General features: G+C 43.8%; 1 protein-coding gene across 1 annotated transcript; it reads right to left on the reverse strand.

Moving 5' to 3' along the window:
• Positions 1-145: 145 nt before the first annotated feature.
• LOC135535221 (serine protease 23-like) lies at positions 146-6,938 on the reverse strand. Its single transcript, XM_064961918.1, has 2 exons — positions 6,611-6,938; positions 146-2,236 (listed from the first exon to the last, which is right to left on the reverse strand). The coding sequence occupies exons 1-2, from the start codon at positions 6,646-6,648 to the stop codon at positions 1,075-1,077; spliced, it is 1,200 nt and encodes a 399-aa protein (XP_064817990.1). The 5' UTR covers positions 6,649-6,938; the 3' UTR covers positions 146-1,074.
• Positions 6,939-13,853: the final 6,915 nt, after the last annotated feature.

The following is a 13,853-nucleotide window of genomic DNA, read 5'->3' on the forward strand; positions in this document are numbered from 1 at the left end:
GCTCACAGTGTTTGATTTTTGATGAGCATTTTTTATGCTGTTGAAATCTGAAATAAAAAACTAAAATAATGCTGTTAAACTGACTAGTGAAATGTTTGTTTGTCCATGAGACCATGTAGATAAGAGATGAAACCACAAAGACCCATTTGCAAAACCACATTATGCATTTTATTCCAAAGCATTATAAAGTTGATATATATATATATATATTGCTGCACAATTGTTTTTGAAACAGAAAAATAGCTCACCCATAAGGTTTGACAAAGTGCATATCATGAGTAGTTGAGGGTCAGTGTTCCAGAGTCAACACTCTGCTGTCATCAAAGTGGCCTGTAGTATTGTATTTGGCCCAGCAGAGGGAGCTATTGATATTTTTCTTGGGTCCATTTGAAACTACAACCGTTTGTACTGTGACAGTCTATACCTTGAGTTTACATTTTTTAAGAGCAGGGTAGCACCTTTGGTTGATGACAGGGTTACATTCATTGGCAATAACAAGAAAAAAAAGTTGTCCCAACAGAGCTCTGACAATCTATAGAATTAGCAGTGAAACTGCATCTGTCTCTCCACCAATCTCTTACACATCTTCTTGTTCCTCCTCCTATTTCATCCTTTCTTTCAGTGCATTAAATGTTCTCTTCACCATCATAACACGCTGGTCCAGGGAGTCCCTGGTCAAAGCCATCTTCTAAAGCTCAGTCATAACACCTTTCAGTTGTGTTTCAAAGCACAGTGTTGATCATGCAGTAAGAAGGGCACGAATACATGTTTTACATTTGACTTAATGTACGACGGAAAGGGTTAGTGAGGATGTATGTATGTACAGTAGGACTTCCTGGATGTAAATGTGAGTCGTTCTTAGTTGTGTGTTGGGAGGGATGTCTCTGCATGCAGAACAATGGTATGTATTAGTAATGAAACAGTATTGATGCGTGATGAAGTGTGTTCTGCATGTGTGTGAATGACGGGTCCACTTGTCAACTTCACTTCCTCAGCGAGGGAAGTGAAGACCCCTTTGTCCTCCATTATCCTCTCTGTGTGTGTGTGTGCAGTATGTGCATGACCACCTCTTCCTCATCCTTCTCGGCAGTCTACATAGTTTCCTTTGATCCAGTAGCAGATCTGGGCGTATTTCAGAGGCGTCACCCTCACCGCCACGTTAAACTCTTGCGACGCCCCGTCTCGATCCACCCACTGGTGCCCTGAGAACACCCCGATCACCTTCCTCTCCCAGCGCCGCCTCCTCCGGTCCCACATACGAGCGTAGATCCCCGAGCCACTGGCCCCGGGCTGGGCGTCACAGTGCTGGTAGAGCAGGTCTGGCGTCTCCTCTCCAGCCCGGCAGAACCGGTAGACCAGCTGGCCCGGCCGGTCGTTGTCATAGCCGGAGAACTGGACCCTGCGCCCGGGCAGCTGCTTCGCCGGCGGGGAGACGCCCAGCTTCATGTGGCGTCGTTTGTGGGCCTTCTTGAGCTCTAATAAGGCGTAGTCGTAGTCCATTCCGATGTCGTTGCCGTTGCCCTTGATCCAGCCTTTGGGCACGTGGGTGCGCCTGGCACGAATCCACTGGAACTTCATCTTATCTGGGGGTGATGGATGGGTGTTGGATGCATTGGTGGCAGAGGCCGGATTGGGAGAGTCACGCTGCTTTGGCTTCAGGAAACCCACCCGGAGCTTTTGCGCCCCTTTCACGTAGTTCTTCCCGTCGTGGACGCAGTGGGCGGCGGTTAGAACGTGCCGGTCGCCCACCAGTGTTCCGGAACACCCGGTGGACAGCTTGACCGCTGCCGAGAATGGGTAGTTCAACAGGAAGTCTTGCCCTACAATGCTGAAACGCCCGTCATGGCCAAAGATCTGACGTTTGCGTCGGGAAGGCAGTGCCGGCGTGGTCTGGGTGCGGGCGGTGTACCCGTAGATCCCCACGGCGGTTTCGGTGAGGCGACCGTTGCTATGGAGTGTCTCGTATGACAGGATGCTACGCAGGTCCCAGTAGCTGGGGGGAAGAGCCTTCTTGTGGCATTCTGGGTCACATGGGGAGGTGACGTCCAATCGGGCGTCAGCCTGGAAGTGAGGGGCGGGTCGGTCCTCTGTCACCTGGGGTAAGACCACAGGGACGCGTTGCAGGGGCCATTGGGGCTGGATAGGAGCCACTGGAGGGATGGAGAGGAGGAGGAAGAGGGAGAGGAGGGGAAGGGGGGATGAGATGGAGGGAAAAGAGGCCATGGAGGAGGGAGACCTAGAAGAGGAGAGAAGGAGAGGACAGGTGAGATGTGACATCACTAAATACCGAGACAGGTGAGTTCAAATCAAACTTTATTTGTCACATGCGCCGAATACAACATGTGTAGGGAGACCTTACCGTGAAATGCTGTCTTACAAGCCCTTAACCAACCATGCAGTTCAAGAAGAGTTAAGAAAATATTTACCAAATAAACTAAAGTAAATAATAGAAAATAATCAAAAGTAACACAATAACCTAACAACAACGAGGCTATATACAGGGGGTACCGGTACTGAGTCAGTGTGCGGGTTACAGGTTAGTTGAGGTAATTTGTACATATAGGTAGGGGTGAAGTGTGATGTCACTAAATACCTAGACAGGTGAGATGTGAGCCAGTAATACCTAGACAGGTGATGTGGTGAGTCAGTAATACCTAGACAGGTGATGTGGTGAGTCAGTAATACCTAGACAGGTGATGTGGTGAGTCAGTAATACCTAGACAGGTGAGATGTGGTGAGTCAGTAATACCTAGACAGGTGAGATGTGGTGAGTCAGTAATACCTAGACAGGTGAGATGTGGTGAGTCAGTAATACATCAAGGATCTTTCAGCTGATAAAACAGACCCTTCTCTCACTGTTATAGAAGATTGTGTTTGTTTATATGATGATGCTATTTCTTATACTAGTCATGCAGTCTATAGACAATGTAGTTCTGCTGCAGTGACCAGAGAGACCTGTAGTTCTGCTGCAGTGACCAGAGAGACCTGTAGTTCTGCTGCAATGACCAGAGACATCTGTAGTTCTGCTGTAGTGACCAGAGACCTTTAGTTTTTCTGCAGTGACCAGAGAGACCTGTAGTTCTGCTGCAGTCACCAGAGAGAGAGACCTGTAGTCTGCTGCAGAGACCTGTAGTTCTGCTGCAGTGATCAGAGAGACCTGTAGTTCTGCTGCAGTGATTAGAGAGATCTGTAGTTCTACTGCAGTGACCAGAGAGATCTGTAGTTCTACTGCAGTGACCAGAGAGATCTGTAGTTCTACTGCAGTGACCAGAGACATCTGTAGTTCTGCTGCAGTGATCAGAGAGATCTGTAGTTCTGCTGCAGTGATCAGAGAGATCTGTAGTTCTGCTGCAGTGACCAGAGAGATCTGTAGTTCTGCTGCAGTGACCAGAGACATCTGTAGTTCTGCTGCAGTGACCAGAGACATCTGTAGTTCTGCTGCAGTGACCAGAGACATCTGTAGTTCTGCTGCAGTGACCGGAGACATCTGTAGTTCTGCTGCAGTGATCAGAGAGACCTGTAGTTCTGCTGCAGTGATCAGAGAGATCTGTAGTTCTGCTGCAGTGACCAGAGAGATCAGAGAGATCTGTGGTTCTGCTGCAGTGACCAGAGAGATCTGTAGTTCTGCTGCAGTGACCAGAGACACCTGTAGTTCTGCTGCAATGACCAGGGAGATCAGAGAGACCTGTAGTTCTGCTGCAGTGACCAGAGACATCTGTAGTTCTGCTGCAGTGACCAGAGACCTTTAGTTTTTCTGCAGTGACCAGAGACCTGTAGTTCTGCTGCAGTCACCAGAGAGATCAGAGAGATCTGTAGTTCTGCTGCAGTGACCAGAGAGACCTGTAGTTCTGCTGCAGTGACCAGAGAGACCTGTAGTTCTGCTGCAGTGACCAGAGAGATCTGTAGTTTTACTGCAGTGACCAGAGACATCTGTAGTTCTGCTGCAGTGATCAGAGAGACCTGTAGTTCTGCTGCAGTGGTCAGAGAGACCTGTAGTTCTGCTGCAGTGATCAGAGAGATCTGTAGTTCTGCTGCAGTGACCAGATACATCTGTAGTTCTGCTGCAGTGACCAGAGACATCTGTAGTTCTGCTGCAGTGATCAGAGAGATCTGTAGTTCTGCTGCAGTGACCAGAGACATCTGTAGTTCTGCTGCAGTGACCAGAGAGATCAGAGAGATCTGTAGTTCTGCTGCAGTGACCAGAGAGATCTGTAGTTCTGCTGCAGTGACCAGAGACACCTGTAGTTCTGCTGCAATGACCAGGGAGATCAGAGAGACCTGCAGTTCTGCTGCAGTGACCAGAGACATCTGTAGTTCTGCTGCAGTGACCAGAGTTATCTGTAGTTCTGCTGCAGTGACCAGAGTTATCTGTAGTTCTGCTGCAGTGACCAGAGAGACTGGTAGATCTGCTGCAGTGACCAGAGAGATCAGAGAGATCTGTAGTTCTCCTGCAGTGACCAAAGGGACCAGAGAGACCTGTTGTTCTGCTGCAGTGACCAGAGAGATCAGAGAGATCTGTAGTTCTGCTGCATTGACCAGAGACCTGTAGTTCTACTGCAGTGACCAGAGAGATCTGTAGTTCTGCTGCAGTGACCAGAGACCTGTAGTTCTACTGCAGTGACCAGAGAGATCTGTAGTTCTGCTGCAGTGACCAGAGAGATCTGTAGTTCTGCTGCAATGATCAGAAAGACCTGTAGTTCTGCTGCAGTGACCAGAGACCTGTAGTTCTACTGCAGTGACCAGAGAGATCAGAGACCTGTAGTTTGGCTGCAGTGACCAGAGATCTGTAGTTCTGCTGCAGTGACCAGAGAGATCAGAGAGATCTGTAGTTCTACTGCAGCGACCAGAGAGACCTGTAGTTCTGCTGCAGTGACCAGAGAGACCTGTAGTTTTGCTGCAGCGATCAGAGAGCCCCGTAGATCAGCTGGAGTGACCAGTGAGACCTGTAGTTCTGCTGAAGTGACCAGAGAGATCAGAGCCCTTCTGAATGTGACCGGATGCCTGGACCGTCAGTCACAGCGGCTGGGAAACATTCTCCAACCCAGACCCGCGAGCCCTGCATCGTATTTTTAGCCACCAGACTGGAGCTGGGGGAGGGGGGGGGGATGTGTGCACAAGGGACTATGATCTCTGCCTTAGGAATTTAGAGCTGTGGTGGAATTCGGTCAAGCAGTTACACAACTTCCACTGTTTTAATATGGCTTAAAAATGTCCTTCCCCTGGGGTTAAAGGTTAGAGGTCAGGTGCTCTCTTCAGCGCTGAGCAGTGCTGGAGGAAGGTTCCAGAGGCTGGGAGGGTAAGGATGCTCTGTTCGCTGTGTCAAGTAGGAGGAAACTCTGGATATGTCCCAAATGGCACCCTATTCCCTATGAAGTGCACTACTTTTGACCAGAACCCCATAGAGAACTGGTCAAAAATAGTGCACTATGTGACCTCCATCTCTCATATGCCCCCCAGTACAGACAGGAAGTAGGAACTGTATAGTAGTTTTTCAGTACAGACTGGAAGCAGGGACTGTACAGTAGTATATCATACTGGTTCTATCAACTAGATTTCTCCATAGGAATAGGACAGGCTGATCAACTAGATTTCTCCATAGGAATAGGACAGGCTGATCAACTAGATTTCTCCATAGGAATAGGACAGGCTGATCAACTAGATTTCTCCATAGGAATAGGACAGGCTGATCAACTAGATTTCTCCATAGATTTCTCCATAGGAATAGGACAGGCTGATCAACTAGATTTCTCCATAGGAATAGGACAGGCTGATCAACTAGATTTCTCCATAGGAATAGGACAGGCTGATCAACTAGATTTCTCCATAGGAATAGGACAGGCTGATCAACTAGATTTCTCCATAGGAATAGGACAGGCTGTTCAACTAGATTTCTCCATAGGAATAGGACAGGCTGATCAACTAGATTTCTCCATAGGAATAGGACAGGCTGATCAACTAGATTTCTCCATAGGAATAGGACAGGCTGATCAACTAGATTTCTCCATAGGAATAGGACAGGCTGTAGGACAGTCTGCAGCAGCCATGTAACACCTTCCTATGAACGAAGGCATTCTGAATAAGGAAATGTGTTTAAACTACAGCCAACAGTAGCCTACTTGCATCTATCTGTATGCCTTCATGTCCTGGACAGTAGAAATGTCATGAACCTGTTTTATGAACAAACAAACGGGAAGTACTGGTTAAAACAGTATCTCTTCTCTTCTGATTATCTCTTATCTCCGTGACGTCAGCTAATACTTTGGGGATCTGATGTATCGGCTAAAATAATACCATAAAGAGTGACAATAACCTTTGCACTTTGTTATTAACAGATATCAACACAGTGTCCAAAACACGAACGTTATTGAATTATAAATGTTGATGAAATTATGTTTCACCATCACTCACATATGCCTATAGATATCAATTTAAATCTGCTTGGGCATGAATTATTCCAGAACTTCTCAATAAGTCTCGCTCAGATGCTCCCCGTGCTCATTAGCCTACATTGGACGCCTGAATAGGTAATTATATAGGAAGTATGGTGATGAATAATAACCTAGATGACGCACACATGAAATAATAAGCTATAAAATGTGAAAATCCTTACCCACGGAGCGCTTCTCCCCACTTACGCTTGGTTTGCATTGGCAAGTGGCACGCGATGGGGGTCTGGAGAAGCTGCGGTTGTTGCTGCTACCGGGCGGACATCAGAGGGGTATCGGTGCGATAACGCGGGTGCTGCGAAGGGGTGGAAGTTAAACTAGTCCTTTCAAAAAGTAGATCCTTACATCAGGAGAGAGGAGGTCCAATGAAAAATATGTATTCTCTCAAAAGATTTCCGAAGGCAACCGGTCCGCTGTAGACGCTCCTCCATTGGGAAAGGCGCTCGCTCAGTGGATACAAACCAGAGTTTAATTTAATGACCACCAGCGAAAGCTACTGCCTCTGCTATAACCGGTCCGGTCACGTGACTGATGATCTTTTGCTTGACATTTGCATGGCAACGATTTAAACGCTGACAAACAATATCAGAGATGAGGAAACTATTTGTTGTTGATTTATTTATGAACCTTCACCAACTGAATTCTGATATTATTTCCAGAATTGTTGTATCCAGACTAAAGGCATGCCTCAGTGAGCATTCAGTTACAGTATGACCCCATGTCATCAATCATCATCATCAATCATCATCAGAATTCTTTGTACCTGTTAGTGTTTTCAGATGATGATGTTGTGATACTGAATGTGAAGCTGGAGGTAGTGGTGCCCTGCAGTGTTAAAACAATTAGGGTATGGACTGGAGGAATGGAGAAAGAGAATGAGAGAAGAATAGAGAGAGCAAAGGTGAGGAAGTATGAGGAATAAGAGGAGGAGAAGGGAGGGAGGAGCACATAGCAGGAGAAGGGAGGGAGGAGCACATAGCAGGAGAAGGGAGGGAGGAGCACATAGCAGGAGAAGGGAGGGAGGAGCACATAGCAGGAGAAGGGAGGGAGGAGTACATAGCAGGAGAAGGGAGGGAGGAGCAGCAGGAGAAGGGAGGGAGGAGTACATAGCAGGAGAAGGGAGGGAGGAGTACACAGCAGGAGAAGGGAGGGAGGAAAAAATAGCAGGAGAAGGGAGAGAGGAGTACACAGCAGGAGAAGGGAGGGAGGAGCACATAGCAGGAGAAGGGAGAGAGGAGTACATAGCAGGAGAAGGGAGGGTGGAGCACATAGCAGGAGAAGGGAGGGAGGAATACTAAGCAGGAGAAGGGAGGGAGGAGCACATAGCAGCAGAAGGGAGGGAGGAGCACACAGCAGGAGAAGTGAGGGAGGAGCACATAGCAGGAGAAGGGAGGGAGGAGTACATAGCAGGAGAAGGGAGGGAGGAGCACATAGCAGAAGAAGGGAGGGAGGAGTACATAGCAGGAGAAGGGAGGGAGGAATACTAAGCAGGAGAAGGGAGGGAGGAGCACATAGCAGCAGAAGGGAGGGAGGAGTACATAGCAGGAGAAGGGAGGGAGGAGCACATAGCAGGAGAAGGGAGGGAGGAGCACATAGCAGGAGAAGGGAGGGAGGAGCACATAGCAGCAGAAGGGAGGGAGGAGTACATAGCAGGAGAAGGGAGGGAGGAGCACATAGCAGGAGAAGGGAGGGGGGAGTACATAGCAGGAGAAGGGAGGGAGGAATACTAAGCAGGAGAAGGGAGGGAGGAGCACATAGCAGGAGAAGGGAGGGAGGAGCACATAGCAGGAGAAGGGAGAGAGGAGCACATAGCAGGAGAAGGGAGAGAGGAGTACATAACAGGAGAAGGGAGGGAGGAGTACATAGCAGGAGAAGGGAGGGAGGAGCACATAGCAGGAGAAGGGAGGGAGGAGTACATAGCAGGAGAAGGGAGGGAGGAGTACATAACAGGAGAAGGGAGGGAGGAGTACACAGCAGAGACATTAGATGAAAGACTTCTCTGTGTTCTAGAACTGTCTCTGTCTCCATGGTAGCACTGAAGACTGCATACTGCAATCCCAAGCTTCTATTGTCACCCACCTACTCCTAGTTACTGCTCTGTCACAACACGCGCATACACTCTGGCAGGACACCCACACACGGACCGAAACACACACACACACACACACACACACCACACACACCTAACTCACAGATTTGGCAGGACACGTACATTCCTCTCTGCACACACACACACACACACACACACACACACACACACACACACACACACACACACACACACACACACACACACACACACACACACACACACACACACACACACACACACACACACACACACACACACACACACACACACACACACACACACACACACACACAACGCAGAATCTGCAGTCCTTCAGATGCATATTATACATTCACAACAAACAAACACACGAATGTTGTTTTACGACCAGCAACAGTGCGCGTATGTGTGCCCAAGGTCGGCAGGCACACTTTATTGGTTTCAGGTGTTAGCCTCCGTGACAGTCAACACACAGCAGGGTTTCTCCAACTGTACGACCCACATGTTGCCCTTTTGGCCTGAATCCAGAACTAAAACTACATTTACAATGACAACAAGGTCATAAAACTGATCACAGTTTACAGAGGTGTAAAGTGTTGTTTATACAGTATCATACTGTCGTTACCCTTATCTAGTGGTGTTTATACAGTATCATACTGTCGTTACCCATATCTAGTGTTTATACAGTATCATACTGTCATTACCCTTATCTAGTGGTGTTTATACAGTATCATACTGTCGTTACCCTTATCTAGTGGTGTTTATACAGTATCATACTGTCGTTATCCATATCTAGTGGTGTTTATACAGTATCATACTGTCGTTACCCATATCTAGTGGTGTTTATACAGTATCATACTGTCATTACCCTTATCTAGTGGTGTTTATACAGTATCATACTGTCGTTACCCTTATCTAGTGGTGTTTATACAGTATCATACTGTCGTTACCCATATCTAGTGTTGTTTATACAGTATCATACTGTCGTTACCCATATCTAGTGTTGTTTATACAGTATCATACTGTCGTTACCCATATCTAGTGGTGTTTATACAGTATCATACTGTCGTTACCCATATCTAGTGGTGTTTATACAGTATCATACTGTCGTTATCCATATCTAGTGGTGTTTATACAGTATCATACTGTCGTTACCCATATCTAGTGTTTATACAGTATCATACTGTCGTTACCCATATCTAGTGTTTATACAGTATCATACTGTCATTACCCATATCTAGTGGTGTTTATACAGTATCATACTGTCGTTACCCATATCTAGTGTTTATACAGTATCATACTGTCGTTACCCATATCTAGTGGTGTTTATACAGTATCATACTGTCGTTACCCATATCTAGTGTTTATACAGTATCATACTGTCGTTACCCATATCTAGTGGTGTTTATACAGTATCATACTGTCGTTACCCATATCTAGTGTTTATACAGTATCATACTGTCGTTACCCATATCTAGTGTTTATACAGTATCATACTGTCGTTACCCTTATCTAGTGGTGTTTATACAGTATCATACTGTCGTTACCCTTATCTAGTGGTGTTTATACAGTATCATACTGTCGTTACCCATATCTAGTGTTTATACAGTATCATACTGTCGTTACCCTTATCTAGTGGTGTTTATACAGTATCATACTGTCGTTACCCTTATCTAGTGTTGTTTATACAGTATCATACTGTCGTTACCCTTATCTAGTGTTTATACAGTATCACACTGTCGTTACCCATATCTAGTGTTTATACAGTATCATACTGTCGTTACCCATATCTAGTGTTGTTTATACAGTATCATACTGTCGTTACCCATATCTAGTGTTGTTTATACAGTATCATACTGTCGTTACCCATATCTAGTGGTGTTTATACAGTATCATACTGTCGTTACCCATATCTAGTGTTTATACAGTATCATACTGTCATTACCCATATCTAGTGGTGTTTATACAGTGTGATACTGTCGTTACCCATATCTAGTGTTTATACAGTATCATACTGTCGTTACCCATATCTAGTGTTGTTTATACAGTATCATACTGTCATTACCCATATCTAGTGTTTATACAGTATCATACTGTCGTTACCCTTATCTAGTGGTGTTTATACAGTATCATACTGTCGTTACCCATATCTAGTGGTGTTTATACAGTATCATACTGTCGTTACCCATATCTAGTGTTTATACAGTATCATACTATCGTTACCCATATCTAGTGTTGTTTATACAGTATCATACTGTCGTTACCCTTATCTAGTGGTGTTTATACAGTATCATACTGTCGTTACCCATATCTAGTGGTGTTTATACAGTATCATACTGTCGTTACCCATATCTAGTGTTGTTTATACAGTATCATACTGTCTTTACCCATATCTAGTGGTGTTTATACAGTATCATACTGTCGTTATCCATATCTAGTGGTGTTTATACAGTATCATACTGTCGTTACCCATATCTAGTGTTTATACAGTATCATACTGTCGTTACCCATATCTAGTGTTTATACAGTATCATACTGTCGTTATCCATATCTAGTGTTTATACAGTATCATACTGTCGTTACCCATATCTAGTGGTGTTTATACAGTATCATACTGTCGTTACCCATATCTAGTGGTGTTTATACAGTATCATACTGTCGTTACCCATATCTAGTGGTGTTTATACAGTATCATACTGTCGTTACCCATATCTAGTGTTTATACAGTATCATACTGTCGTTACCCATATCTAGTGTTTATACAGTATCATACTGTCGTTACCCATATCTAGTGGTGTTTATACAGTATCATACTGTCGTTACCCATATCTAGTGGTGTTTATACAGTATCATACTGTCGTTACCCATATCTAGTGGTGTTTATACATTATCATACTGTCGTTACCCATATCTAGTGGTGTTTATACAGTATCATACTGTCGTTACCCATATCTAGTGTTTATACAGTATCATACTGTCATTACCCATATCTAGTGGTGTTTATACAGTATCATACTGTCGTTACCCATATCTAGTGGTGTTTATACAGTATCATACTGTCGTTACCCATATCTAGTGTTTATACAGTATCATACTGTCGTTACCCATATCTAGTGGTGTTTATACAGTATCATACTGTCGTTACCCATATCTAGTGGTGTTTATACAGTATCATACTGTCGTTACCCTTATCTAGTGGTGTTTATACAGTTTCATACTGTCGTTACCCATATCTAGTGTTTATACAGTAACATACTGTCGTTACCCATATCTAGTGTTTATACAGTATCATACTGTCATTACCCATATCTAGTGGTGTTTATACAGTATCATACTGTCGTTACCCATATCTAGTGGTGTTTATACAGTATCATACTGTCGTTACCCATATCTAGTGGTGTTTTTACTGTAACATACTGTCGTTACCCATATCTAGTGGTGTTTATACAGTATCATACTGTCGTTACCCATATCTAGTGTTTATACAGTATCATACTGTCATTACCCATATCTAGTGTTTATACAGTATCATACTGTCGTTACCCATATCTAGTGGTGTTTATACAGTATCATACTGTCGTTATCCATATCTAGTGGTGTTTATACAGTATCATACTGTCGTTACCCATATCTAGTGTTTATACAGTATCATACTGTCATTACCCATATCTAGTGGTGTTTATACAGTATCATACTGTCGTTACCCATATCTAGTGGTGTTTATACAGTATCATACTGTCGTTACCCATATCTAGTGTTTATACAGTATCATACTGTCGTTACCCATATCTAGTGGTGTTTATACAGTATCATACTGTCGTTACCCATATCTAGTGTTTATACAGTATCATACTGTCATTACCCATATCTAGTGGTGTTTATACAGTATCATACTGTCGTTACCCATATCTAGTGGTGTTTATACAGTATCATACTGTCGTTACCCATATCTAGTGTTTATACAGTATCATACTGTCGTTACCCATATCTAGTGGTGTTTATACAGTATCATACTGTCGTTATCCATATCTAGTGGTGTTTATACAGTATCATACTGTCGTTACCCATATCTAGTGTTTATACAGTATCATACTGTCGTTACCCATATCTAGTGTTTATACAGTATCATACTGTCGTTACCCTTATCTAGTGGTGTTTATACAGTATCATACTGTCGTTACCCTTATCTAGTGGTGTTTATACAGTATCATACTGTCGTTACCCATATCTAGTGTTTATACAGTATCATACTGTCGTTACCCTTATCTAGTGGTGTTTATACAGTATCATACTGTCGTTACCCTTATCTAGTGTTGTTTATACAGTATCATACTGTCGTTACCCTTATCTAGTGTTTATACAGTATCACACTGTCGTTACCCATATCTAGTGTTTATACAGTATCATACTGTCGTTACCCATATCTAGTGTTGTTTATACAGTATCATACTGTCGTTACCCATATCTAGTGTTGTTTATACAGTATCATACTGTCGTTACCCATATCTAGTGGTGTTTATACAGTATCATACTGTCGTTACCCATATCTAGTGTTTATACAGTATCATACTGTCATTACCCATATCTAGTGGTGTTTATACAGTGTGATACTGTCGTTACCCATATCTAGTGTTTATACAGTATCATACTGTCGTTACCCATATCTAGTGTTGTTTATACAGTATCATACTGTCATTACCCATATCTAGTGTTTATACAGTATCATACTGTCGTTACCCTTATCTAGTGGTGTTTATACAGTATCATACTGTCGTTACCCATATCTAGTGGTGTTTATACAGTATCATACTGTCGTTACCCATATCTAGTGTTTATACAGTATCATACTATCGTTACCCATATCTAGTGTTGTTTATACAGTATCATACTGTCGTTACCCTTATCTAGTGGTGTTTATACAGTATCATACTGTCGTTACCCATATCTAGTGGTGTTTATACAGTATCATACTGTCGTTACCCATATCTAGTGTTGTTTATACAGTATCATACTGTCTTTACCCATATCTAGTGGTGTTTATACAGTATCATACTGTCGTTATCCATATCTAGTGGTGTTTATACAGTATCATACTGTCGTTACCCATATCTAGTGTTTATACAGTATCATACTGTCGTTACCCATATCTAGTGTTTATACAGTATCATACTGTCGTTATCCATATCTAGTGTTTATACAGTATCATACGTCATTACCCATATCTAGTGGTGTTTATACAGTATCATACTGTCGCACCCATATCTAGTGGTGTTTATACAGTATCATACTGTCGTTACCCATATCTAGTGGTGTTTATACAGTATCATACTGTCGTT

This window comes from Oncorhynchus masou, unplaced genomic scaffold (assembly GCF_036934945.1).
Source record: "Oncorhynchus masou masou isolate Uvic2021 unplaced genomic scaffold, UVic_Omas_1.1 unplaced_scaffold_461, whole genome shotgun sequence".
Classification (NCBI taxonomy): Eukaryota; Metazoa; Chordata; class Actinopteri; order Salmoniformes; family Salmonidae; genus Oncorhynchus; species Oncorhynchus masou.

Excerpts from the sequence above, each read along its gene's own strand:
- LOC135535221 (XM_064961918.1), bottom strand. The coding sequence starts at position 6,648 with ATGCAAACCAAGCGTAAGTGGGGAGAAGCGCTCCGTGG. Across the intron at positions 2,237-6,610 it reads TGGGGAGAAGCGCTCCGTGG|GTCTCCCTCCTCCATGGCCT; the intron begins GTAAGGATTTTC and ends CTCCTCTTCTAG.